Source organism: Triturus cristatus, chromosome 11, assembly GCF_964204655.1.
Source record: "Triturus cristatus chromosome 11, aTriCri1.1, whole genome shotgun sequence".
NCBI classification, from domain to species: Eukaryota; Metazoa; Chordata; class Amphibia; order Caudata; family Salamandridae; genus Triturus; species Triturus cristatus.
Genome location: NC_140594.1, coordinates 624,946,625 through 624,971,288, shown reverse-complemented (window position 1 = coordinate 624,971,288; position 24,664 = coordinate 624,946,625). Strand labels below are relative to the sequence as shown.

The 24,664-nt window shown below is 44.0% G+C and overlaps 1 protein-coding gene across 5 annotated transcripts in view; it reads left to right on the top strand.

Moving 5' to 3' along the window:
* Nucleotides 1-24,664, top strand: part of ANK1 (ankyrin 1) — an 826,509-nt gene that overhangs the window by 538,036 nt on the left and 263,809 nt on the right. For all 5 annotated transcript variants that reach the window (XM_085634053.1, XM_085634051.1, XM_085634052.1 and 2 more), the window contains one exon: nt 14,946-15,174. In XM_085634053.1, the coding sequence (XP_085490179.1) occupies nt 14,946-15,174 (229 nt within the window). The remainder of the gene's footprint in view (nt 1-14,945; nt 15,175-24,664) is intronic.

The following is a 24,664-nucleotide window of genomic DNA, read 5'->3' as shown; positions in this document are numbered from 1 at the left end:
TCTTTGGTTCATGTCCACCAAAGAAAGCTCTCAAGATCCAGCTTAAACTTTTATTCAGAGAGATCTGCAGTCCTTTCAGAAACATATTTTGGAAAAAGTGTTAAAAAGAAAAGGGATTTGCTCAAGATTTTTTTACATTCAGAAACAATAAAGGATGATTCTGGCTTTAAAGTATGCCAAGAAGTGTCAAATGGAAAATGCGTGCATGTTAGTGCTTCATAGCTCTTTCCTTGACTCCAGGTGGGAGACTGGATGTGTGCAGTGGATATGCGAGATGCCTATTCTTATATCCAATTGCAAAAAAACAGTGGACGTTCCTGGTGTGCATGGTAGGAAAGTCATCTTTTCAGTACAAAGCCCGCCTGTTTAACCTAAAGTCAGCCCCTCAAATGTTCTTTAGGTGTGCAGCAGTGGTGGCTGCTCATCAATGAAAACATAAAATATCCATCCAACTGTACCTAGACGATTGGTTCATAAAAGGTAACAATTCTCAGAAACCACTTCAGGATTTCCAGGCCTCCATTCGCCCATGTCACCTGGGGCTCCAGATACATTAAAAGTCTTGGTCATCTCCAGCCCAAATTCTAACATACCTCAGTTCCACTTTAGACACAGGTAAAGAGAAATGTTTTTTATTTGCAAGAGAGAGTTGATTCTATAAACCACATATGTTGTGAGTATCAAGTTAATCAAAACCCACAACAGGAAAAATGTCACTACTTTTGGGGTGCCCTTTATACTGCCAGATTAATGTAAGACCTCTACAGCACTGTCTGGAGGATCAGGGGCTTCAAAGAGACAATGAAGGATTCAAATTGAAGCTGAGTCAGGTATTTAGACAGGCTCTTCCATGATCAACATGTTAAAGCAATCGCCAGTAAGAATGTGTTTTATTTGCATTTTTCAATACAGACTACAGTCACAGATGCCTTTCTAATGGGAGAGGGAGTACACCTTGTTGCTCTGATAGTATGAGGTCTGTAGCTCATGATTCTCGTCAAGCTCATGGTAGTCCATCTAGCCCTTTAAGATGTCCTGCTCTCTCTGACAATTGACAAGATTCTGATTCAGGCAGAGAATATTTCCAAATTGTACTAATTTAGCAAACCAAGAGGCTCCAAGCCTAGGTGTCACTGGGAGCTCAGTCGATTTGAAAGTGGCATCTGACATTGAACCTTCTGATAAAGGCAGCGCACCTCCTAGGTATTAGGAATTTGCTGGTAAATGCACTTGGTAGAGCATGCAGAGAAAATCACAAATAGATCATCAACATTTTTCAAGAAATTTTTCAGGTAGGAACGATGGCCAACGACATTGTGATGAACTGGTTAGGAATATTTCTGTACCTTCTTCCACCAGTTCCCCTCTTTCCATTGACTCTGCTGGAATTAAGATACTCGAGGCCCAGAATGATCCAGAACAGCCCAGGCAATGGCTGTACATGGAATTGCCCCATATGTCAAAAAGGAATCATGAAAGGCTTACAACGTCATCCGGTTAGTACGATCTACTGTGCCCTGGTAATAGCGGCATTGCCACACCTTTTCAAGATTTATTTGGCAACCCCACTACATTTTTTGCTGCTAACATTAAGAAAATAAGATGTTCTCTAACTACAATGGCTAAACAGCCTGAGCCTGCATTAAGTGGAAACTATACTGTAAATCCCTTTCAGCCTATTACAACCTGTAACATCTGATGAAATGATTTCTCTGCTATCCATTTTAATCCCCCTGACTCTCTACGTGACTCTGCAACAACTTGGCTTATGAAACAACAAGCACTTTGATTTACTCCAGTCAAAAACAGTTGAAATACAAATCATAGAATCTGTTGTATCCCCTTTCATCAAAGGTGGCCTTTGATGAAAAATTCCTAAACTCTCTGCAAGTGATCCTTCCACCTTCTGTCCCATAATAACTTAACTAGTGTGGACTAAAATCCTTGACCATGCAATTAATTCTCAACATCATTTCCTGGTTTTAAAAAACATTCTATCTCCCATTCAATCCTGGTTTAGATCAACTTATTGGACTTAATCGGCCTTGGTAGTAGTCTTTTGGAGATTTATCTTTTGTATCAGGGATGAGGATGTAGCATTCATGATGGTCATGCTGGATCTGTCTGCTGCCTTCAACACCGTGGATCATATGATTCTGTGAACTCACCCGGCAAAAAGGTTGAGAATCTCACCCAGCAATCGACAACGACTCCACTCTTTTTGATCAGAATTCACACAACATGTGAACCAGGTTCTTTTCACCTTCAACCTGAAGTACTAAAATATGGGGTTCCATAGATGAATGCCCTTCTACTTGCATTATTTAACCTTTGCTCTAACCATAAGATTTATATTCAATCATATGCAAATGTTAACCAGATTTACATAACATATTCTCCCCATCCTCAGCCTCAGGATTAGAGGTCACAAAATTACCTTCAGCTGAACTAAACCAAAACAGAGCTAATCAGTTTTGGTCTTTAGAACAGACCAGCCTTAAAATCATTGACTGTCTTTTTCCTGGAGATTACCCCTGCTCCTTGGGTTAAAAAGTTTGGTTTCATCTCAAAGATTGAAGCATCCCTAAATTGTAAGATTACTTCACTCAAAAAGAAATTTATTTTCAGTTACAACTGACTCAAACCTTTACTTTCACTGCTATGCCGAAATAAAAAATCAACTCCGATGGGACCTGCTGTTAATTCACATCCAGATTATTGTAATGCACTGTACTCATGTTTGCCGAAAGAATCTTCTAAATAGTCTTCAGAGGCTTAGAATACTAGTTCATACTACATTTGGCCTCAACAGAAGAGTGCACATCTCATATGCCTCAGATATTACATTGGCTACATTGTTAGGAGAATCCTCAAACTAAAGACTTCTGGATAGAACTAAAGACTTAAGAACGACTAGCCAACTTGTTGTTGACTAGGCCCAATGTGGGCAGTGTTTTATATTTCAAAGCCATTATTGTCCAGGTGGATTGTAGCCTTCATAACATTATGGGGCTAAAAAGTGGTTAGCTGGAAGACCAAAAGCTCATTCTACCAGAGGTAAAGCTGCTATTGCAGCCCAGTTGAGTAATGTGCCCATTAATGGTATCTGCAAGGCAACTATGTGGACAACCATTTAGACCTTCCGAAAGCATGAATGCATAGATTCTGATGGATACATCTGCCTGTGGATTACTCACCTTGTAAATTTCCCCTTGCGCAGCATTCCTCTGATACTTTTCTCCATAGCTCTCCCACGTTGATGAGGACGTCACAATGAAACAGATCCACTCGCGACCCTGTGCAATGTCATCGGAGCCATAAGACAACCGCGTTGGAGTGCTGACATCAGTTCCCTTTTTTCCATGCCGTTGACGTGTAACGGTTTTTCCAAGGATTTCCATTTCTGAGAGTTTCATTGTTACAAGTTCTCCTGAAAGCAGTGTATCAGTGCAATGGCTGCTCAGAAGAATTCTGGTTTCAAGCCTTGTAGGGAATGCAGGGGTCCTATGTTTATCACTGACCCCCATGATGATTCTCTTTGGTGCCTTTCGTCTGATCACGACGTGGAAAGGTGTTAGTCGTGCCGATGCATGAATCCGAAGGCCCTCACAGAGAGGGAGGCCAAGTTGTTCATGGCCAGGGCAAAGAAGCAGAAGAGGGGCCAAAGAAGAACGAGATTGAAGTCTAAGTCACCGACACCCTGCACATCTCAAAATCTTCGAGGAAGCACAAGAAGAAACGGTGTCATGGGTCCAGGTGTCGCTCGGCCAAGGATAATTCTCCGAAGTGGGGGCCCCGGTACTTCGGTGTCACAGAAAGCATGAAGTATCACCCTCCCCTTCTCCTCAGGTGACTCCAGGACACTCTCCGGCTCCCAGAGGTACTCCAACACCCAGGGAAGCAACACCTTTGCCTCCAGCCACCTCACCTTCAGCTCCAGTGTCACCGGCGCCGCAGCCGGTCTAACAGCCTCCTTGAACTGTCCCTGAACAGGCAGTACCTGATCTGTACCCACCCTTTCCGCTTCCGGGTACAGATCCTTCGCATTTCTTGAATGTGATGTTTGGCATGATTGCCAGGGCGGCAAACCCTACTGGTGCGTCAGTTGGCCCCATGGGACCGCTGTCGTTCACAATTCACAAAGATAGGGACAAGCAGCAGAGAAAGAGAGGTCCAGGACCCATGGTCCCAAGAACACATATGAAAAACACTGAAGGGTAACTGTTCCTAGGGAGGGAATCCGGCCTATTGGGCTACGGATTTATTTGGAGGAGGCATAGGGGAGATGAAATGACGATTTTGAAATAGATATGTCCCAGGATGGATATTACATTCATGAGAGAAAAATCCTCAATTTTGAAGAGTTGCCCTCACACACCCTTAAAGGTGTCATGCTTCATCATATGGCGTTTTTGCTCCTCGTTGGCTTGGCGCTGCAGTTCCGCATGGGCCCCGCAAGAGGCTCTTTAGCGGAGATCTTTTTTAGTAAAACGCCATAGTGGTGAGTGCGGGTGTGTGGGGTTAGTGCAGAGGCGTATTAAAAATACTGTGATGGTCCCTGAAAACTGTTTTTATTCCTGGGTCCATCCAGTATAGTTAAACACAGAAATCAAACGCCAAGGATCCTTTCTGGACCATCAGGGCGTGAAACATGTTGAACCCATGATCTTTATAACTACTCACCTTTTTTGAACCAGACTATACTTCCTCATTGGTGGAAGGTCACGGTTGGATTTCTGTTTTTAACTATACCGGACGGACCTAGGAATAAAAAACTGTTTTCAGGTACCATCATGGTATTTCCTGCATACTGTTGGTCAACCATGCATGCTGGCACATGTGGGCACTTCAGTGTTGCCTCCGCAGGCATTAGTTTCAATGGAGATCTTCCCTGGTGGCCACAGTGATAACAGATGCTTCCACTCTAATGTGGAGATCTCATCTGGGGGATCTGGAGGTCAAGGGCCTTTGGCCTCCAGATGAAAGATTGCTTCACATCAATCTTCTAGAATTGCGGGCGATACATTTGGCTCTCAAAGCCTTTCTTCCCTCCCTTTGTGGTCAGTCAGTTCAGGTCCTGATGGACAACACTACCGCGATGTGGTACATAAACAAATAGAGAGGAGTAGGGTCGTATGGTCTCTTTAGAGAGGCTGTGCAACTCTGGTCCTGGGTTCAGGACCATCAGATTTGTGTAATTGCAAATCATCTGGCCGGAGTGCTGAATGAGCGTGCGGACACTTTCAGTCTGCAGTACTCGGACGATCACGAGTGGTATCTCCATCCGGAGGTGGCCCATCACATTTTCAGGATGTGGGGGTTTCCTCGGTTGGACCTGTTTGCCACTCATGAGAACGCGCACTGCCTCTCGTTCTGCAGTCTCCAGTATCCGACGTAGAGAGCATTGTGTGGCGCGTTTCAGATAGACTGGGGCTCACAGCTTCTTTACGCGTTTCCACTCATACCCTTGATTCCTCGAGTTCTGAGGAAGATTTGCCAAGACCGGGCCCAAGTCATATTGATCGCTCCGGACTGGCGTTGAAGGGTGTCGTACACGGACAACCCTTACCTCTCTTCGTACCCTCCGCTCTGTGTCCCTCTCAGGGCAGACCTCCTCTCTCAGTCGCAGGGGTTGGTTTGACACCCCACCTCCAGAGTCCACACCTTCATGCCTGGAGATTGAACGGGGAAACCTGAGCTCTTTCTCTCTCCTGCCAGATGTAGTGGGTGTTATTTTATTGGCCAGAAGACACTCCACCAAATCTGTTTACTCCAGTAGGAGGGCTAGGTTTGTAAAATGGTGTGGAGAGAAATCGATTGATCCTTTACGATCTCATTTTTCTGATATTCTCACTTTCTTGCTTTACCTGGCTCAATAGGGTTGTGCAGTAGCAACAGTCAAAGGCTACTTGTCTGCCTTGTTGGCCTTTCTTTGCTTACCAGATTAACCCTCTTTGTTTAAATCTCCCATAGTCATGAGATTCATTAAGGGTCTCACTAACCGGTTTCCTCCGACTCCATTTATCATGCATATCATGGGATTTGAATTTGGTCCTTATTTTCTTGATGGGGTCCCCCTTTGAACCCCTGCATAATTGTCCATTGAGATTTCTAACATTTAAGATAGTTTTTCTGATTGTAATTACTTCTGCCTGGGGGGTTAGTGAGCTTCAGGCCCTTAGCTCTAAGCCTCCTTTTACCTCAATTCATACGCAAAATATGGTACTTAGGACCAGAGCTGCTTTCCTGCCTAAGGTGGTCACTTCCTTCCACCCAGGACAATCTATCACTTTACCCACTTTCTATCCTCCCCCTCACCCTTCCAAGAAGGAGGAGAGACTTCACCTCCTGGACCCTAAGAGGGCAGTCATTTCTACCTGGACAGGACTAAGGACTTCAGATTGGACAACCAGCTCTTCATTGGATATGTGGGCAAGATGATGGGCAAGGCTGTCCACAAGAGAACACTGTCCAGGTGAATCATGTTCGGCATCAAGATCTGCTACGCCTTGGCCAAGAAGGAGCCTTCTGAAGGTATTTAAGCTCATTCCACTAGAGCTAAGCCATCTTCTTTAGCTTTAGCTAGAGATGTCCCTGTTGTAGACATCTGCAAGGCAGCAACTTCAGCCTCCCTCCACACATTTGCGAAGCATTACTGCTTAGACTCGGAGTTGAGGAGGGACGGCCACTTTGCACGTTCTGTGCTGCAAGATTTTTTGGTGTAGGCAGGCATCCTCCTCCGAGAGCGGGACTGCTTGGGGATTCAATTCAAAAGGTGAGGAATCCACAGGCAGATGTATCCATCAGGAGAACAAGTTACTTACCTTCAGTAACGCTTTTTCTGGTGGATACAGTATCTGCCCATGGATTCCTCACTAACCCACCCGCCTCCCCGTTGCCGGCCTGTTTATGCCCAAAAAATTATTGGCATGAAATTCAGGCATTTTATTTTTATTTGAAACAATCTGATGCTTGTCACTAGGAAATGTCTATATTTTAGAATTTCCAGTTTCTTTCTTTAAATTGAATACTGTGAATACTTGTGGAAATGGGTTCACCCATTCTCCTTGAAGGCACATGGGTGGAACTAACGTCAGCATGCCGATAATGTAGCGCAGGGTCGCGAGCGGAGCTGTTTCATTGTGACGTGGGAGAGCTATGGAAAAATGTTTCTGTGGAATGCTGTGCAAGGGGTAATTCAAAAGGTGAGGAATTCAGAGGCAGATACTGTATCCACCAGAAAAAGCGTTACCGAAGGTGAGTAACTTGTTCTTGTAGCTCAAAATAGACTAAGATGTGGATTAGGTCGCTGTGAAAAACATGTTTGCTTAACAAAAATCTCTCTACTCCAAACGTCTACTGCTTAAGATTTCTGTACAATCACTATTCTTCTTTCATAATCCTCCATCCAGGATAGTCAATAATCAAAATACGATCATTCCGACCCGGAATTTCTTAGCAAGAAGACGAGTGAGGAGTACTCTCTGTCACCCGGGTCGGAATTATCATATTGTGATTATTGAATATCCTGGATGGAGGATTTTTCAATGAAGAATAGTGATTGTACAGAAATCTTAAGCAGTAGACGTTTGGAGTAGAGAGATTTTTTAAGAAAAGCCCTGATGAAGTCAGAGATGCGGACGCATCGGATCTGACGAAACACGTGTTGGCTATTTTGTGCTACCTGAAGAAGATTGCAACGTGTAATTGAAGGATGAATAGTGACCCGTGATGGAAATATCTCAGGAATAAACATCGGAGTTGAAAGAAGATGAATTGGACTTTGACTTTATAATACATACTGAGTAGTGCTCGGGATAACTTTTCTTTTGTTGTAGGACCGTATTTTTCTGGTCCATTTGTGGGGGTAAGAGTGGCTGCCCTCTTCCTTGGAGCACACAATCTGATATTGCCTCATCTAACTGTGGGTATTATTGAAAAAAGAAATTGTGCATAGAGCCTTGCCACATTTAGCTTTGTTTATTCCTTCAAGGACATCATCAGCATCGTAACTCCATTCAATGCTGCTTTCTGATGACTTGGAGCAACCCATCCTTCAGCTGCCTCAGGAGGAGTTGCATGCACGGCAAAAAGCCCACGGAGGCTTTGCTATGGAAGAGGAAACTGACGTTTGAGGGCGAGCTTGCATTTGTGCCTCTCCCATCTCCCAAGCATAAAAGATGCAGACACTGGCACCAGTCCACTCCCATATGTGCCTCCTCTTCGTCCGCTACTACTTCCTCCACCAACACCTCTGTTACCACCTTCACATTTTTTAGAGAATTCCCATACCCTTCCCATGGAGAAGGCAGGCTCTTTCAACCCACAGACCCCTTTGATGCACCGTTTGATCTGGTGCCAACCAACAACCTGTGGGATGACTGATTTTATTATTTATTTATTTAATAGTTTTATAAAGCGCGTAGTAACTCAGAGAGCATCCCAGCGCTAAACCTGAATCTCCAAAGGTTTCTGCCGTCTGACGGGATTATATTTGTGGGAAAAGAAGAGTCTTTAGAGTTTTTCTGAACTGGAGGTAGTTCAGTTCTGTCCTGAGTCTCCGTGGTAGGCGGTTCCAGTGTTTGGCCGTGTGGACCGAAAAACGACGGCCACCGGTCCTGGCCTTTTTGACTCTGGGAACCGAGATCAGATTTTCTCCACTAGAACGGAGATCTCTCTCCGCTTTGTAGGGAATTAGGAGTTCTTTCAGAAGGGGAGGGCCATTATTGTTGAGGGTTTTATGGGCCAGGCAGAGGGCCTTGAAGACCACCCTTTCTCTGACTGGGAGCCAGTGGAGAGACTTGAGCGCTGGCCTAGCAGAGGATCTTGCCGGTGTGTCCGTAAGTAGGCGGGCAGCGGCGTTTTGGACTTTCTGCAGGGTGTTAAGGGTGGTTTCGGGGGCTCCCAAGTAGATGGCGTTACAGTAGTCCAATCTTGCCAGAATTAGACCCTGGATGAGGAGCCTCCTTGCGGTTTCGGGGAGCAAGGGAAAGATCTTCCTGCAGGCTCTGAGTAGGCCAAAGCATGTCCCTGCCGTCCTTTTTGCCTGAGTTTTAAAGCTCATGTCCTTCTCGATCCATACACCTAGGCTTTTGACCTCGTCCTTGGGTGCGGGAGGATTACCTAGGCAGCTAGGCCAAAGGTGAGGTGGCAGGGAGGGCCCTTGTGGCCCATCAACAGTATCTCTGTCTTGGACCCGTTCAATTTCAATGATGAAAGATTCATCCATCGGTGGACTTCGGAGAGGCAGCCGTGAAGGTCTGAGGGGGCTTGGTGGGGGTGTGAAAGGGTTACGACCAACTGAGTGTCGTCGGCGTAGTTGATAACTGATACGCCGAATGAACTGACCCTCTTCTCCAGTGGGGCCATGTAAACGTTGAATAACGTAGGGCTCAAAGAAGAGCCCTGCGGTACTCCACATCGGAGGGGGATGAAGGGTGAGTGGCTATCATTTTCCCGTACCTGGAAGGAACGTCCTGATACTATCCAGTAATGGCATCACCCCAAGACAACACCACAGCATATTGTGAGATGATAGAGAGGTCAAACACTTTAAACAGGGTGGATATGGGAGAATTTGTCCAAGTCAGAGAGAATGGTACAGTTCCTCCCTGGGCGAAAGGATATGTTAAAGTCAGTCACAGACACCTTCAAGAAACCAGTCAAGGCTAGGCTGGTACCACCCGTGGGGTGAACACATATAAGCCCTCCTCCAGTGACCCGGCTTACATTAGGGGTTAGATCGCCCTCCCCGATTCTCTTGTGGTACATACCACGCAAAAGTGTTCTAATGCTCAGGCCATGGGTGATGCTCCCCTGCCTGACAAGGAGTGCAAAAAGCTGAATGCAGGGAAGAGTGTAGTGGTAGGAGCCACCACCCACTGTAGAATAGCTAACTGTCGGTCTCCCCTCCCGATATGAAAGGGCACTATGGGATGAGATGCAGGAGTTAGTGAAGCATCCCCCTAGGAATTCAGGAAGAGGTGCAGATGAGTAAGTGGCAGAAGGAAAGATAATTTCCAGTGCCACCATCAACTGCGTCCTAGACGCTGCTGACACCTTCTCTCGAGGGATAAACACAAACATCCTTATCAGATGCCATACCTATCTTCGCATTTTGACTTTTAAACCTGAAGTCCAACAGCATCTGCCGAACTAGCCCTTTGATGGCAAACATCTCTTCGGTCTGCAAGTTGACAAGATGCTAGAGATTAAGAAGGATACTGACAAAGCCAAAGCCATGGGTGCCCTTCAGACCTCATACCCTTGAGGCTCCTTTTGGAGACACCATTATATTGCCAGCTCCAAGGCCCCCTCCCTAAACCCTAAGCCCTCCGACTAGAGGCAGCATCAGTCCTACCACCAACATGCAAAGAGAGGACATACCAGGGCTGCGCACAGGGCCAACAACAACAGTGATAGATGCAAGGGAGGCTCCAGCACAGTGGCCTCCACTTCTAAACATTGACTTCCCTTGCCTTCCTCCGATCACACAACACCTGTTGGGCAGACTACAATGATTTCTTCCTTGTTGGCAGGAAATCACACATGACAAGTGGTTCTTAGAGGTGGTTTGCCATGACTACTGTCTAGAACTTCTCACACCCCCTCGCAGCATCCCACCTCACTACCATATCCTCAGCAGAGAATATCTCAACCTTCTTGAGGAATAAGTTCAAGCACTACTTTAAAAAGGGGCCTTAGAACCAGTGACCCCCTTATAATTGGGGCAAAAGTGTTTACTTCCTCATCCCCAAGAAGGATGACTCTCTTAGGCCCATCCTGGACCTCAGGCCCCTGAACCGGTATATCCTCTCCGACCACTTCCATATAGTAACGCTGCAGGATGTCATCCCTCTGCTTCAACAAGGTGACTGCATGGTGGCATTAGACCTCAAGGGCACCTACTTTAACATCCCTATTCATTGTGTCCACTGGTGCCACCTACGCTTCATGGTAAGTTGTCATTATCAGCTTAAAGTAGTTACATTTGGCATGACAACTACCCAATGGATCTTCACCAAGTATCTGGCAGTAGTTGCCACCCTCCTAAGGAGGGGAGGCATCCACATCTTCCCCTGCCTAGATGATTTACTGATCAAGAGCGTAGAAAAGCACCTGTGCCTAGCAGATACTCGGGCTACCATTTCACTCCTCCACAGCCTCGGGTTTACCATAAAAGCCACCAAGTCCCACCTCCGGCCTCTATAGATCCAGCATTTCTTGGAAGCAGTACTGAACTCTATCAAAGGCAAACTTACATAAGGCCTCAAAGAGTCTTATCTTTCAGCAGCTAGTGACTCTTTTTCAGCCAAATCTTCATCTCACAGTCAGAACTTTCATGCTGGGCATAAGAGCCTCATGCATTGCCATCAAACCCGAGTCCCATCTGCCCATAAACACACTGCAATCGTGCCTTTCAGCTCAAAAGTCACAGGTGAAGGGTCAAGTTGAGGATCTAGTGTTGGTAAATGCCAGAGTACATCATTCTCGGCAGTGGTGGTAGAGCACCAATCTGTTGCAGGCCTTTTCTGGGCCCCATTCCACTAGTCACCATTACCACAGATGCGTCTCAAACCGGCTGCAAGAACATCTCAACCATGCCACATTCCAGTGAGGGTCTCATCAACATCTGCATCATATCAACTATCTCAAGCTCCTAGACTCACACCTTGCATTTAAAACCTTCCTTCCGCTCACTCAGGGCAAAGTACTCCTCATCAGGACGGACTACATGACCATTATGTATCACCTGCAGAAATAGTCTGCCTGTCTCCCCGCTGGCACAGAACACCTGCCATTGGGTGCTCCACCACTACATCCACCTGATGGCAGAGTACCTTCTGTGGGTAGACAACGACCTTGTGGACCTGCCCAGCAGGATCTATCAACATGTCCTGCTTAAGTACTTTCGCGACTAGGGTACTCCTCAAATAGACCTATTTGCGATCTCCTGGAAACGCAAAACGCCCAAGCTTCACGTCCATGGGCAATGCACTATGGATAACTGCTAATGGATCTTTGCTTACACCTTTCCACCCCTCCCACTCCTTCTGTTATGATATGGAAGATGCAGCAAACTTCTCACACACTCACGCTTATAGGCCCCACCTAGACCAGAGTATTCCTTGATATGTCGATCAGTCCCCACAAGAAGCTCCCCAACAGGCTGGACTTTCTCACCAGGTGCCAAGGTAAGAACAGGCATCGGAACCCCAAGAATCGCAATCTAGAGATTTAGCACGCACGTGAGGTCCTAGAGTTTGGCTACCTACATTCCACAGGAATGTATAGACGCATACGAGCCTGCTATGTGTGGTAGATGGCCTGCCGTACAACAGCTTGGTGCTGTTCCACTACTACATAGAGTGATGTGCGCTGGCCTGTACCAACACTAGATCTATTTGATGTTCCACTTTGACCATTGGAATGAAAGGCACTGTCGTAGTGGGCACATGTGAATCTCAGCCTGATATATTATTGTGATGCATGAAGCCATCATACCTAGCAGACTCATGAAAATTCTGACTGTGAGATGATTGTTTGACTGTTTTGGAAAAATATTCCCCTAGTATTCCTCTACCGTACATATATAAAGCTGCCACTTGGTTAACCCCACACACCTTCATTAAGCATTATTGTGCAGGCAGCAGGCTATGGATGGCCAGACAGTCTTAAGGACCTTATTTCACACATCCCCATCATCCACATGCTAGCCAAAGCTTCTAGGCATTGCTGCTTTACAGTCGATGCAGAGCATGTGTATCCCCACCATTCCATACTGCTCTCCCTCTCTGTGTGAAAAACAATCTAACATGGAGGTGGTTCCCAAGTGCATTGCCAACGAAAGGAGAAGTTACATTATACCTGCAAACATCAAAGCCCAACAATAGATGACAGGAGTATGCAGAGCTTGCGAATCAATAGCACTACATGCTAAAAACATTTGTGTACAGGGCAAGTAACCTTTTCCTTTCCATCTCTGGCACTCTCTTGTTCTAGTCTTAAACGGAAACATGTCATCCTATGTCGTCTGCGGTTCTAGTTTTGGGTGGAACGTGTGTATTTCTCTTGTTTAAGACCTTGGTGGGATGCTGTCTGTAGCAGAGATGTCTGGCTCTAGTCATGGGTGAGACATTTTTATCATCTTAAGTAGTCATTGATTCTAGTAATTTGTGAGACTTTACCTGCATTTTATATGGTCCCTGTTCTAGGCCTGACTTGGGTACTGTGGTGTCACTGGTCTGTGGTTCTAGTCCTTAGTGAGACATTGGGTTATGTATCTTATTCTAGTCCTAGGTGGAACATTTGTATATATTTCGAAATTGTATCTGGTTTTGGGTCTACATCAGGGATCTTCTACCTTAAGGAGTAAGGGCTTCCTGTAATCAATGAAATTCATCCTGAGCTACTAATATTATTAGTAATGTAATAATAACATAAGACAAGATTACATTAGTGGCCACCATGTGCAAGATCGGTAGCAGTGATCACAGCAATTCATAAGACACAGCTGCAATTCGTAATGTAAACAAAAGGCGAATGTGGAATGCCTCTTTTATTGTTTGTTTTTGGAACTCTTTTTATTGAAAAACATAAGCTTCATCCATCATATGGTGAAGAGAAAGTTGACAGTCATTGAATATTTACAGAGCTGTGGTTCATCGTATGACAGAGTCGGGATTTCCCAGCATTTTGGGAGGGGCACTTTTACGGCTCAATAATTTGCAGCATGCACACATTTGTCCCTCAAAACCCTTCCCTCACCCCACCCCGGGTAATCCTATGTAGCACATTTAATATGTTTTATGTAGTAACTGGCTCTAGTTCTGGATGAGATATTTGCTGAGTCCGAGGACATTAGTTCTAGAGCTGAGTGGGTCACTGCCTGCATCTCGGATAACTGGGTCTGTATTTCTAGTTCTGGCTGTGAAATGTATTTCTGTAAGGTTGTGGCTGCTTCTAGACTTGGGTGTGGCATTCTCTTATTTCTCCATGTTTCCAGTTCTAGTCCTAGGTCAGGCTCTGTCTATATGACACGTTTTGTTTCTTTTCCAGTTTGTGGTTCTTTCTCTAGTTACCTGATAGGGCATTGTGTGCATATTGAAGGCATTCTTTTGAGGGCAGACACTGCCTGTATTTTAGTTCTAGTTTTGATATGTATAACATGGTCTGGTTTAGCTTCTTGGGCTGGATGTCACACTGTTATTATTCAAACATTCTCTGTTTGTAGCCTCTAGTGGAGAGTGGAGAGTGACTGCATTTCACAATCTTTAGTTCTATTCTTCAGTGAGACCCTGCCTGCATCTCAGATGGTCTTTTGGTTCAGTTCCTGGGTGTGGCATGTTCAGTTTCTCATATCAGTAGTGTTTGGTGGACATTACCTTTATCATAGTTTATTTCTGTCTCTTGTCTGCTGGGACAATTTTATATCTTAGATTCCTTCTCGTTTTAGATGTTGCAGGACATTGTGTGTATCATAGATGATTTTAGTACTAGGTGGGTTTTATGCATATCAAGAATATTCTCTGCGTATAACTTAAAGCAGAACATTATCTATATCTCAGCCAATCTATATTTCTAATCCTTTTTTGAAACATTGTATGTATGCCATGCCCCCAGTGTTGGTCCTTGTTGGGCCATTGTTGTCCCTCAGGTTCTAGTTCTGGGTTAACATCGTCCAAGGTTATGCATTGTACGTCAGGTTTCTGGTATTAGCCCTGAGTGGATATTGTCAATCTATCAGAAGATATTTGTAATAAAAGATCATGTTCAACTGACTATTGGCCTTGGTGTGATGCTTTGTAAACCATTCAGTTTCCGGTTCTTTGTGGGCCTTGGCTGCTGCAGATCAGAGTCCTTATATTTCACTTATATCAAAGACACATTTTTAAATTTACTTTGTAGTTTGATATTCCTTATCAGCAGATCCTACTTCCTTGCAGGTTTTGGCTGGCAGACTGTCCACGCACTGCAGAGGCCGTCAATTTTTGCACCCTTCTTTACAAGGAGCTGACAGCCATTCCATACATGGGAAAATTTGTAGTGTTTGCAAAGATGAATGACACGCGGGAAGGACGTCTTCGCTGCTATTGTATGACAGATGACAAGGTGGACAAAACCCTGGAGCAGCATGAAAACTTCAGTGAGGTGGCTCGCAGCAGAGATATAGAGGTAAGTCACAGTGTTATCATGGAGTAGACAGAAAGTATATAATGAAAAGACAGTAGCTCCATCGTTAGACAGACACAAAGGGGGCTATTCACAAAGGTAGCTTATACTTGTGAGTAATATACATATGCAATTTACTTACACTTTTAGGTAACTTCACTGCTTTGGGCAGTTCTCAAAATCTGAGTGTAAAGTTACTTAAAAGTGTACACTTGGTCATCTCCACTCCGAAAAAAGGGGTGAACCCAAACATACAAGTGTAAGTTACTTCTGCCCAAAAAAAACAGTAGTAAGTCCAGCACTATACATAGCCAACCAATGGTCATGCAAAACCCGCCCAGAGAAATGAATGAAGGAATGTTTAAAAAATATAAAAATAATACTTATTTATTATTTAATTACAAACTATCTTAACAACCTTTTGTGAATTAAAAATTAAGGTTAGATTAAATATTAATTAAATATGATTACATTCCTTTTAATTAATGCAACACATCACTTCATTATTAATGCATTATATTTTTTACTTTTTTTTCTTTAGGTGGAAATTCAATAATTTCTGTAACATTTTTTTTATTTTGTCCTGCAATAAAAATAAATTCATCAAATTAATCTACAATAATATTTAACATAAACATATTTTTACTAGCTGTTTCCCAAGTTGAATAAACTTTTTATATTTTCCCTATATTTTAACATACAGAGATCTCTGCCACCAGGGTGGAGATCTCCCTATGGTAAACTATAGGGAACCTTTCCCTATACTTTACCATAGGGAGAGCTCCACTCTTACTACAGTGTCTCCTTATGGTAGAGTATTGGGAAGATTAAAAAAGTTTAATAGACTTTGAAACATTTTTTAAAAATATTTTTTATGTTAAATATGAATGTAAATTAATTTGATATATTTATTTAAATGTAGAACAAAAGAGAAAATGCTACACGTCCACCCCTGATGATTCCTTTACCTCTCCTTACTCCTTCCTAAACCCCTCTCCTTAGTAGTAAGGATTCCCATTTTCCAGCCACTTTCCCATGTCCCACCCACATTTACTCCTAAAACGTATACTTATGTGTGCTTAGACTCCACTGTTGGGACAGAGATCTCCGCACAGAAAAAGACAGGCCAAGGGGAGGCAAAACCTCAATCAATCAATTGAGGTTTTGTAGAGCGCTACTTGTCACCCATGAGGGTATGCAGGCGGTGGCAGGGTACAGTTGATTAGCCAAATAGCCAGGTCTTTAGGGACTTTCGGAACTCTGGAAGAGATGGGGAGGTCCGTAGATGAAAGTGTAGTTGGTTCCATTTCTTTTTCATGCTAGGTAGGAGGAGTGGCAACCTCAGCATCTTCTACTTTGGATGCGAGGCATGAGCATTATAGAAAGAGACGTGGAGTAGATGTGTCTAAGGGGGTTGGTGGAATTTCAGGCAGTGATTTAAGTACGCGTGTCTGCAGTTGTGTAGGGCTTTGTGTGCATGGTCAGAAGCTTGAACTGACATCTTTTCTATACAGGGAGCCAGTGGAGTTCCCTGAGGTAGGGGGTGATGTAGGTTCGTTTAGGGAGATCCAGGACAAGTTTGGCTGTGGCGTTCTGTATGGTCTGTAGTCATCGGAGGAGGTGAGCTGCGATCCCTGTGTAGAGAGTGTTGCTTTAGTCCAGTCGGCTGGAGATGGTGCGTCTTGAGCTTTGGAGTAGCCATTTGATTATCTAACGAAGCATGTAGAGGATTAAGAAATAGGAGGAAAAGACGGAGTTGACTTGAGTCGTCACGGTTAGCTTGTTGGCCATATTGGTGCCTAGGTTCCTAGCATTGTCAGTGAGGGTAGGGGTGGGTCTGAGGGCCTACAGGGTGTGTCCCATATGGAGCTTTTGTTTCAGAAAAGCAGGACCTCTGTCTTGTCTTTGTTGAGCTTCAGGCAGTTGTCCTTCATCCAGATGGTGATGTCTGTAATGCAGTTGTGGAAGTTGGTCTTGGTGTTGGGGGTGTCTTAATAGAGGGAGAGAATGAGTTGTGTGTTATCAGCTTAGGATATGATGTTGTGTCTGTGGGCTTTAGCAATGCTGACCAGAGGTGTCATATAAGTACTGAAGAGGGTGGGGCAGTGTATAATTTGAAAGGACACAGAAAGAAGGCATTTGCTAGGAAACTTTGGTCTCCTATTGAAAACTGGATTTAATCTTATGTACTAATAATTGTGCGATTGACTGTCATTGTTTAAAATGTTTTTTGTTTTTGTTTTTCTTCTCCCTGTATTGTGTATGCCTCTGCCACTGAAAATAATAAAAATATTAAAAAAAAGAAGAGGGTGGGGCTGAGCAAGGTTCCTTGGGGTACTTTGCAGATGATTTCCTTGAGTTCAGAGGTGAAAGGGGAAGAAGGATATTTTGCATTGTTCCCGTGAGAAAAGAGGCAATCCACCTGAGAGTGGCTCCTTGTATTCCTTTGTTGTGCATCCTTGTGATGAGTGTGTGGTGGGAGACCGTATCAAAGGCTGCTGAGAGATCTAGGAGAATCAGAGCTGCAGTCTCTCCTCATTTGAGTATGGCTCGGATGTCATCAGTAGCCATGATGATGGCTGTCTCGGAACTGTTGTTGCTGAGGAATCTGGATTGGGATGAGTCGAGTAGGAGGTTCTATTCTAGATGTGAGGAAAGTTGTTGGTTGATGTTTTCTTTTAGTACTTTGGCTAGGAACGGGAGCTGGGAGATTGATCGATAGGGGTTGAGTTCGCTGGGGTCTGCTGATGCTTTTTAGTAGGGCATCGACTTCTGCGTGTTTTCAGTCCTCAAGCAAGGTGGCTGTGGCAACTGAGGTGTTGAACAAGGTGGTGAATGCATGGCTGATTCTGGCATTGCCTAGGGTGAAGATGTGGTGAGCGCGTGGGTTGGTTGGGGCCCATGAGTGTACCGAGTTCATGCTAGAGGCAGTGTTTTGTGGTTTTGAGACTGCTTCATTTGGTTAGTTGGGTGTCTGTGGTTGGTAGCGGGGTCATTGTGATGCTTGAAGAAGTCGGTGACCTTGGACTAGTTTCTGTAGCTGTTGGTGATCTTATCGTGGAAGAAGTTTGCAAGGTTGTCGCAGAGTTCCTGTGAGTGGGTAATGTTGTTTGTTGCATTTGAGGGGTTGGAGAAAACTTTTATGATGTTGAAGAGTTCTTTGCTGTTTTTGGAGCTTGAGTCAATGAGTGAGGCTAAGGCCTTTAACTAAGATTCTCTCAACTGTCTGTGGTAGAGGTTGAGGGGTGTCTTGAAGGTGGTCTTGTTGGTCGTGTCCTTGCTAGTGTGCCATCTCCTTTCTGTTTTTTTACAGTGTCCTTTAGCGGTTCTGAGGTCTTCAGTGTACCAGCTAGCCTGCTGGGTGGACCTTCAATGAGTGTTGTTGCCTCCAATACGTATGTTTGTGAATATCATATTGTGACGTTTTCAGTACTAATGTAGTGCTACAAATCATATTTATTCATTCAAATAACTTTATTTTGGCCACCAGAGCCATAAACGGTAATATGCAAACACAGGTGAAAAATCATTAATTATAGAGGTTAAAACCTTCTGATAAATTGCAAATGTCATAAAACGTCTCCAATAAATAATGTAAAATATAATATAAAATAAATAGAAGTAGGCATTGTGATGGTAGAATGCATCAAATACAGTCATCGTTGACAAAAAAAAGAAATCATCAGAAATTAAGCAGGAAGTAGGAGCTGCCTGCACAGCATCCACAAAGCCCCTGAGAACTTAGCAAGAGGTATGAAATATGATAGACAGCAATCGGATATCAGTATGTGGAGGGCCACTAGATGGCTACGCTGGCAAAAATGCCTACAAATGGGAGCAAGCCAAAGCTTGTGGGGGCGAGCGAAAGCAGGACAAACAAAGAAGACATGCAGGACACTCTCAACCTGAAACTGAAATACAAGACATGGATCAATAGCCCCTGCAGACCAACTCTTTGTAAAACCTCTCAGTGGGCGAGTGCCCACTCTAAATTGAAAGTACAGTTTTCTGTCACTGGTTACAGTCACTTGGTCCCGATAGGGCTCATAGCCTGTTTGGGGCTTGAAATCAAGGAATTTCCAGGCTAAAGTGGGGAGATCAGCTCTTTTGCCTCAATTGCTCACCAGTATGAGATAAACCCTTTTTAAAGGATTTGTGGGTGTTGAACGTCATTAACTTTGTTTTATCTGTGTTGATCTCCAGTCCCCTTGCGGCACAGAACTTTTCGAAATGCACCAAGTGCTTCTGGAGGCTGCTTGGAGACCACCAGAGTGTAATCTGCAAATAAAAGTATTGGTGTTTAAACATGAGCCAAAGAGGGTGTGTCTGCATCGATTTGAGTTTTTTTTTAAAAAAAGGTAGAAAGTAATTTATAAAAAAGTGATAATAGGGTAGGGGCCAACACACATCCGTAACTTACACCTCTGCTGACTGTGATCTTTTCTGTCAGCTCATCCTGACTCCCCCATCTGATTCTTGCAAAATTCTCCTCATGGAGGCGGGCAACCAGTGACAATAAAGGGGGTGGCATTTTCTTGTTTCTAAGTGTTTGCCAGAGATTGGAGCATAGAACTAGATCAAACGCCGAACGTAAGTCAACGAAAGCGGCATATAGGTTACCCTTACTTATAAGAACTGTGCACCAATAAATCATCAAAAACCAAAATACTTGATCTATTGTAGAGACTTTAGATCGAAAACCCACCTGAAATGGTCTAAGTATGAGCGTATCTGACATCCAGTCTTGGATTTTGGCAAGAACACATTGACAAAAGTTTTTCTGAATGCAGTCGATGAGACTTATAGGCCTAAAGTTGGTTGGGGCAGACCAATCCCTTTTTGTGTGCACAAGAATCACAGTAGCACATTTGCAAGACTCTGGGATAGGACCCCTGAGAGCAAGGGTAGTATTAACAAACATATTAAAATATTTAGCTTGTCAATAGGCCCCAAAGTGTATCAAGAAATTCACATGTGCATCATATAGATTGATCAAGAAGTACATTATGAGAAACACTAAAAATACACCACGGAAAATGCAGGAAGTACGTGAGAGTATTGGACGAATGTAGATCATTACAAAAGGAGGCTGTGAATCAACTGAAACACAGACACAAAAAGAAGGTAAGACCAGAATTTTATATTAAGGGACAAACAGGAAACGATTTCCAATCCCATCTTCCTTGTCCAAGTGCTTGGAAATGAAGATTGGCCTCATCCAGCAGACTGGATTAACCTGTCTTAACCCAAACAAAAAAAAAAACGCAACCCATAGTGTTTGTCCTTAGGTTTGCTGCGTCTCTTCCTTTATGCCATAAGAAGGAAACGGGGGCAGCGCTGTTCCTGCTGCGGTAAGCAGCCACTTCCCAACATAAGGAGACTTGTTTTTTATGCCTCCATTGTATGTGATATACTTGTCGTTTCACTGTTCCATGTGGCTGTGCTTCAGCCAGTGCATGGAACTTTCTGGGTTATTTTTTTGTAATTTTTTTCTTTGCAGATAGTCATGATTTAGCAGCCCTTTCAGACTGCCCCCAAAATGGCAGCATTCCCTTGGTCTCCTATTGACTACCGGTTATTGTCTAACCACTGCATCCGTTGGTCACAGGGGTGGGGGTATGGGTGCTATTTTTGTCTGGAGCAGGCAGACAGGGTTTGAGCCGTGCACTTCCTGTCAGTTTGGGGTGTGGGTGTAGGAGAGTATGCCCTAGTTCACTTGGGTTAGCCTGACACTGAGTGGTTGCCACTTGGTCAGCACTGCTGGCCACCTCTGCCTGGCATGCGGCCTGTGTAGCTTCAAAATGGCAGTGACCTCACAATGTTTTATGGGCCTTTGTTGGTTGCCACTATGGTGGCACAGAACATGGGGTGCATTCCTAAGTTTCAACTTATTGAGTGGTTCGCTCTCCCTGAGTTTTGCTCTGCCTGGTTTTGATTTAGGGGTTCTGTGCCCCACGGAAGCACCTGCCTTCTGCTTTAACCTACAGGATCCCACCCTGAATATCCTCATCTGTCTACTCTATGCATGAAACAGTTGTTGTTCTTACTTTGAAGGGTGACTTCCTATGACAGTCAGATGTGGTCGGCATTTTAGCATTGGAGCAACTGAGTTGCAGAATTGCACAATCCCTTTAGTGATATCCTTGCTCATTGTGTTCCAACTTTTGGGTCTGCCTCTGAATATGATCACTGTGAGAAGGTCGCTTGAGACTTAGACCTGTTGCTAAAAGTCTATGACTGTGGAGACAGGCAGTATAGCATATTTCATTTCATGCTTGCCTCTGGCATAAACTGTGCTCTGCAGATCATAATTGTGTGTCTGTACCAGCCCACTCAGCCTTTCACCCACCTGATGTCTGGGACAGCTTAGTGTCCAAATTGCATTTCAGGGTTATGTTCAATTATATTGATGTGTATAGCACACTAATCACCCAAGAGGGTATCCAGGTTCTTGAGCAGGTGGGTAGGTTTTTGATCCCCACGGTGCTTATATGGAGAGCCAGGTCTTTAGCTTCTTGCGGAACTCAAGAAATGAGGAGGAGGCTCTGATGTGTTGAGGGAGGTCGTTCCATGTCTTGGAAGTGATGCAGGAGAATTAGTGAGTACCAGTTTTGCTTTTTTGTATGCGGGGAATGTGTGCGATTGAGACTGAGGCAGAGTATAGGTGTCTGGTGGGTTGGTGAACTCATTCTATTTGCATGAAAGGAGCAACAAGGCTTTCATGAGAAACATTCCTTTGGCCGACATTTGTAAAATAGCAACACAGATATCGGTCCACACAGCCCCACATCTTTTGTATGGATATTCAAAATAGAGTAAAACACAAGTTGGTCAGACAGTTTAAAAAAACATTATTTGCTTCATCTTCTGCTTCTTCCCATGACGTTAGAGGGAAAGGGTCCAGCGTTACAATCTATGCACAGCATGTGCTCTACAACAATACCTGCTGCAAACAGAAAACAAGACCTACCTGAAACAACTGTTCTGAACCTTGTAGTGATGTGGAATCACATGCAATCTCCGCACTTCCTCAGGGGCAGGAAAGCAGCAGAACTCTAATATCAAGATTATATAAATATTCGTAATGCCCATACACAAAGACATCTCTTCCAAAGAGGAAAAAAGTCAAGAGGGGGTATATGGTGCTTCTGTACAGTGTGCGGTTCAGGAGACGCGATCCCGAGTCATTCCACTTATGCACAAAAAAAATGAAATTCTTTAGACTAGAGAAAAATAAGTTGTAATTTTCATAACAATACACTATGGCATTAGAGAACAGAGCAAGTGAATTAAAAAAACTATAAGTTATTAACCTATGGTTACAATTGAGTAACTTTTCCTTTTGCAGCTTCTATGCGTGTCCATAGATGAAAGAAAGGCGGATGCCTAACGATGGTTGACCTCTTTGAAAATAAACAATATATCACATGAGAAAGTGCAGAGACCACCTTTAACCTGGTAAACGAGCAGTTTCCTCAGTATAGGAAGATATCCCAAGTAGACCGGGAACTATGGTCCTCGTTCCCTAAAGAACCCCTGTCACAAATGTATTGAAAATAACGCTATATATGGCCCAGGGACGCCGACTTATCTTGCACCTATACCGGGCAATGAGGGAAGACAAGATGACCCATAAACTCCCTGTTCAGACACGATGAGCAGCAGTAGTGAAAGCCCCTTTAACAGCAAAGGATTGGATTAAAATAAATGAGGGTGTTAAACGAGTGAGCTCTAATACACAGTTTAAATTGATCCAATACAACTTTGTGCACCAAACCTACCTTACGCCAAAACACTAATTAGAATTTACCCAAATCACTCGGGGTAATGTCCCGCTGTAGTGAAGCGGAGGCGGATTTCATACATAGGACCTGGTCTTGCTCAATCATGGGCCCTTACTGGACCGAAATTTTTGCCAAACTAAAGGAGGCTAAGGGATGGGTGGTTCCTAGGGAGATACGCACGGTCCTGTTGGGTTTACTTCCTACTCCTAAGACCACAAACCTCAGTAGGAAATTTGTGATGCTAGTGCCATATCATGGATGAGTCACTTCCCCCTAAGAGTAGCGATGTGGGTGAAGGATATTTATGAACGGGCAGAGGCGGTCCGATTGAAACAAATTAGACATGATGAGAAAGTGGAAGATGATTTACGTGCCTGGGAGGCAATGTTAAGAGATGATGGGGAAACACAATTGCCCGGGGCTCCCCTGACCCCGAATCCGGATGCTGGGAACACCCCATAGATAATAGAGTAGCGACTAACAACAGCCTTATGAACCATGAGTAGTACACGAGATGAGCTACAAACAGGAGTCAAAAAGAGAGTAGTGTAGACATGCTAACACAGAAGAGTGTGGGAAGGGAGGGGGTATATAGGGGAGTTAAGAGATTCTGCTGACAAAATAGGCGTCATCCACAAAAGTTTAGTTGTATATGCCGAGGGAACAGACTGAAAAGATAATTTGCTGTCTGATGATCCTCCTAATGGAGGCTGGAAATGTATATTTTCTGCTCAAATGTTTCAATATATGTATAAAAGAATTACCCTCTGCATAGGTTAAAAAATGCCAATAAAGATATTTAAAAAAAAAAAAAGTCACTTTTCCTTCTTCGCTATCCCTATTCTGAAAAGAAAAGAAAATTACGGGAAACATATTGGCTAGTAACCGTAAATTTAGGAAAATGGTAATGTTTTATGGCAGCCAGGCACCATCTTTAAGTTGTAAGCCACAAATCACTACGCTGGCATTTAACTTCTCTTTGATTTTCTGGTTTGTATAGCGTGATCTGTGAAGAATGTTTCCAGCCGTGTATCCTTTTTTCACTTTGAAAATTTGCTTTTGAAAGAGTTTATTTTATTTATTTTAGGTGCTGTTGTCACAAATCCATTTGCATTTGTTAGATCAAGTTACAAATGGCTTAATTTTCAAGTGCAAATAACTGTGGTACATTCTCACAACCACAGTTGCACTGATACATCTATGTATTTACATGTAACATTACACCAGCAGGAGATATTGTTTTGTGGGAAGAACTCTGCTCCCAGTGTCTGGGAGTAGGATGGCAGGGACACAATGGAAAGGTTGCTCATAACAACACACTTGCCTGAGTTTTCACGGGCGATTCCTGTCCCGGATAAGGTGGGAGATTTAACCCTCTAAAGTGCAGGAGTCATATTCCCCACCATTTTTGATGGACAAGAGTGGAATTAATTCCACATGCAAATCCTTCTCCACTGACTCTTATTCAGGCCCATAATAGAAAACTAGGATTTCAAATAAGTAGCCGTTTCTTTTGCTTATCTGCTCAAATTTTTCTTAAAAGATCCCAGTCAAATGCAGAACGTTGCAATGGTTTGCTGCAGATCTCACTGTGCTGGAGAAGGATGAGGGGGTTGGGGTTAGGATCACACAGTTGCAAGCTACCTCACTCAGGTGCAAAATGTTTACCAGAATTCCAGCTCATCTGGTGTCTAGTACGCCTGGAAACA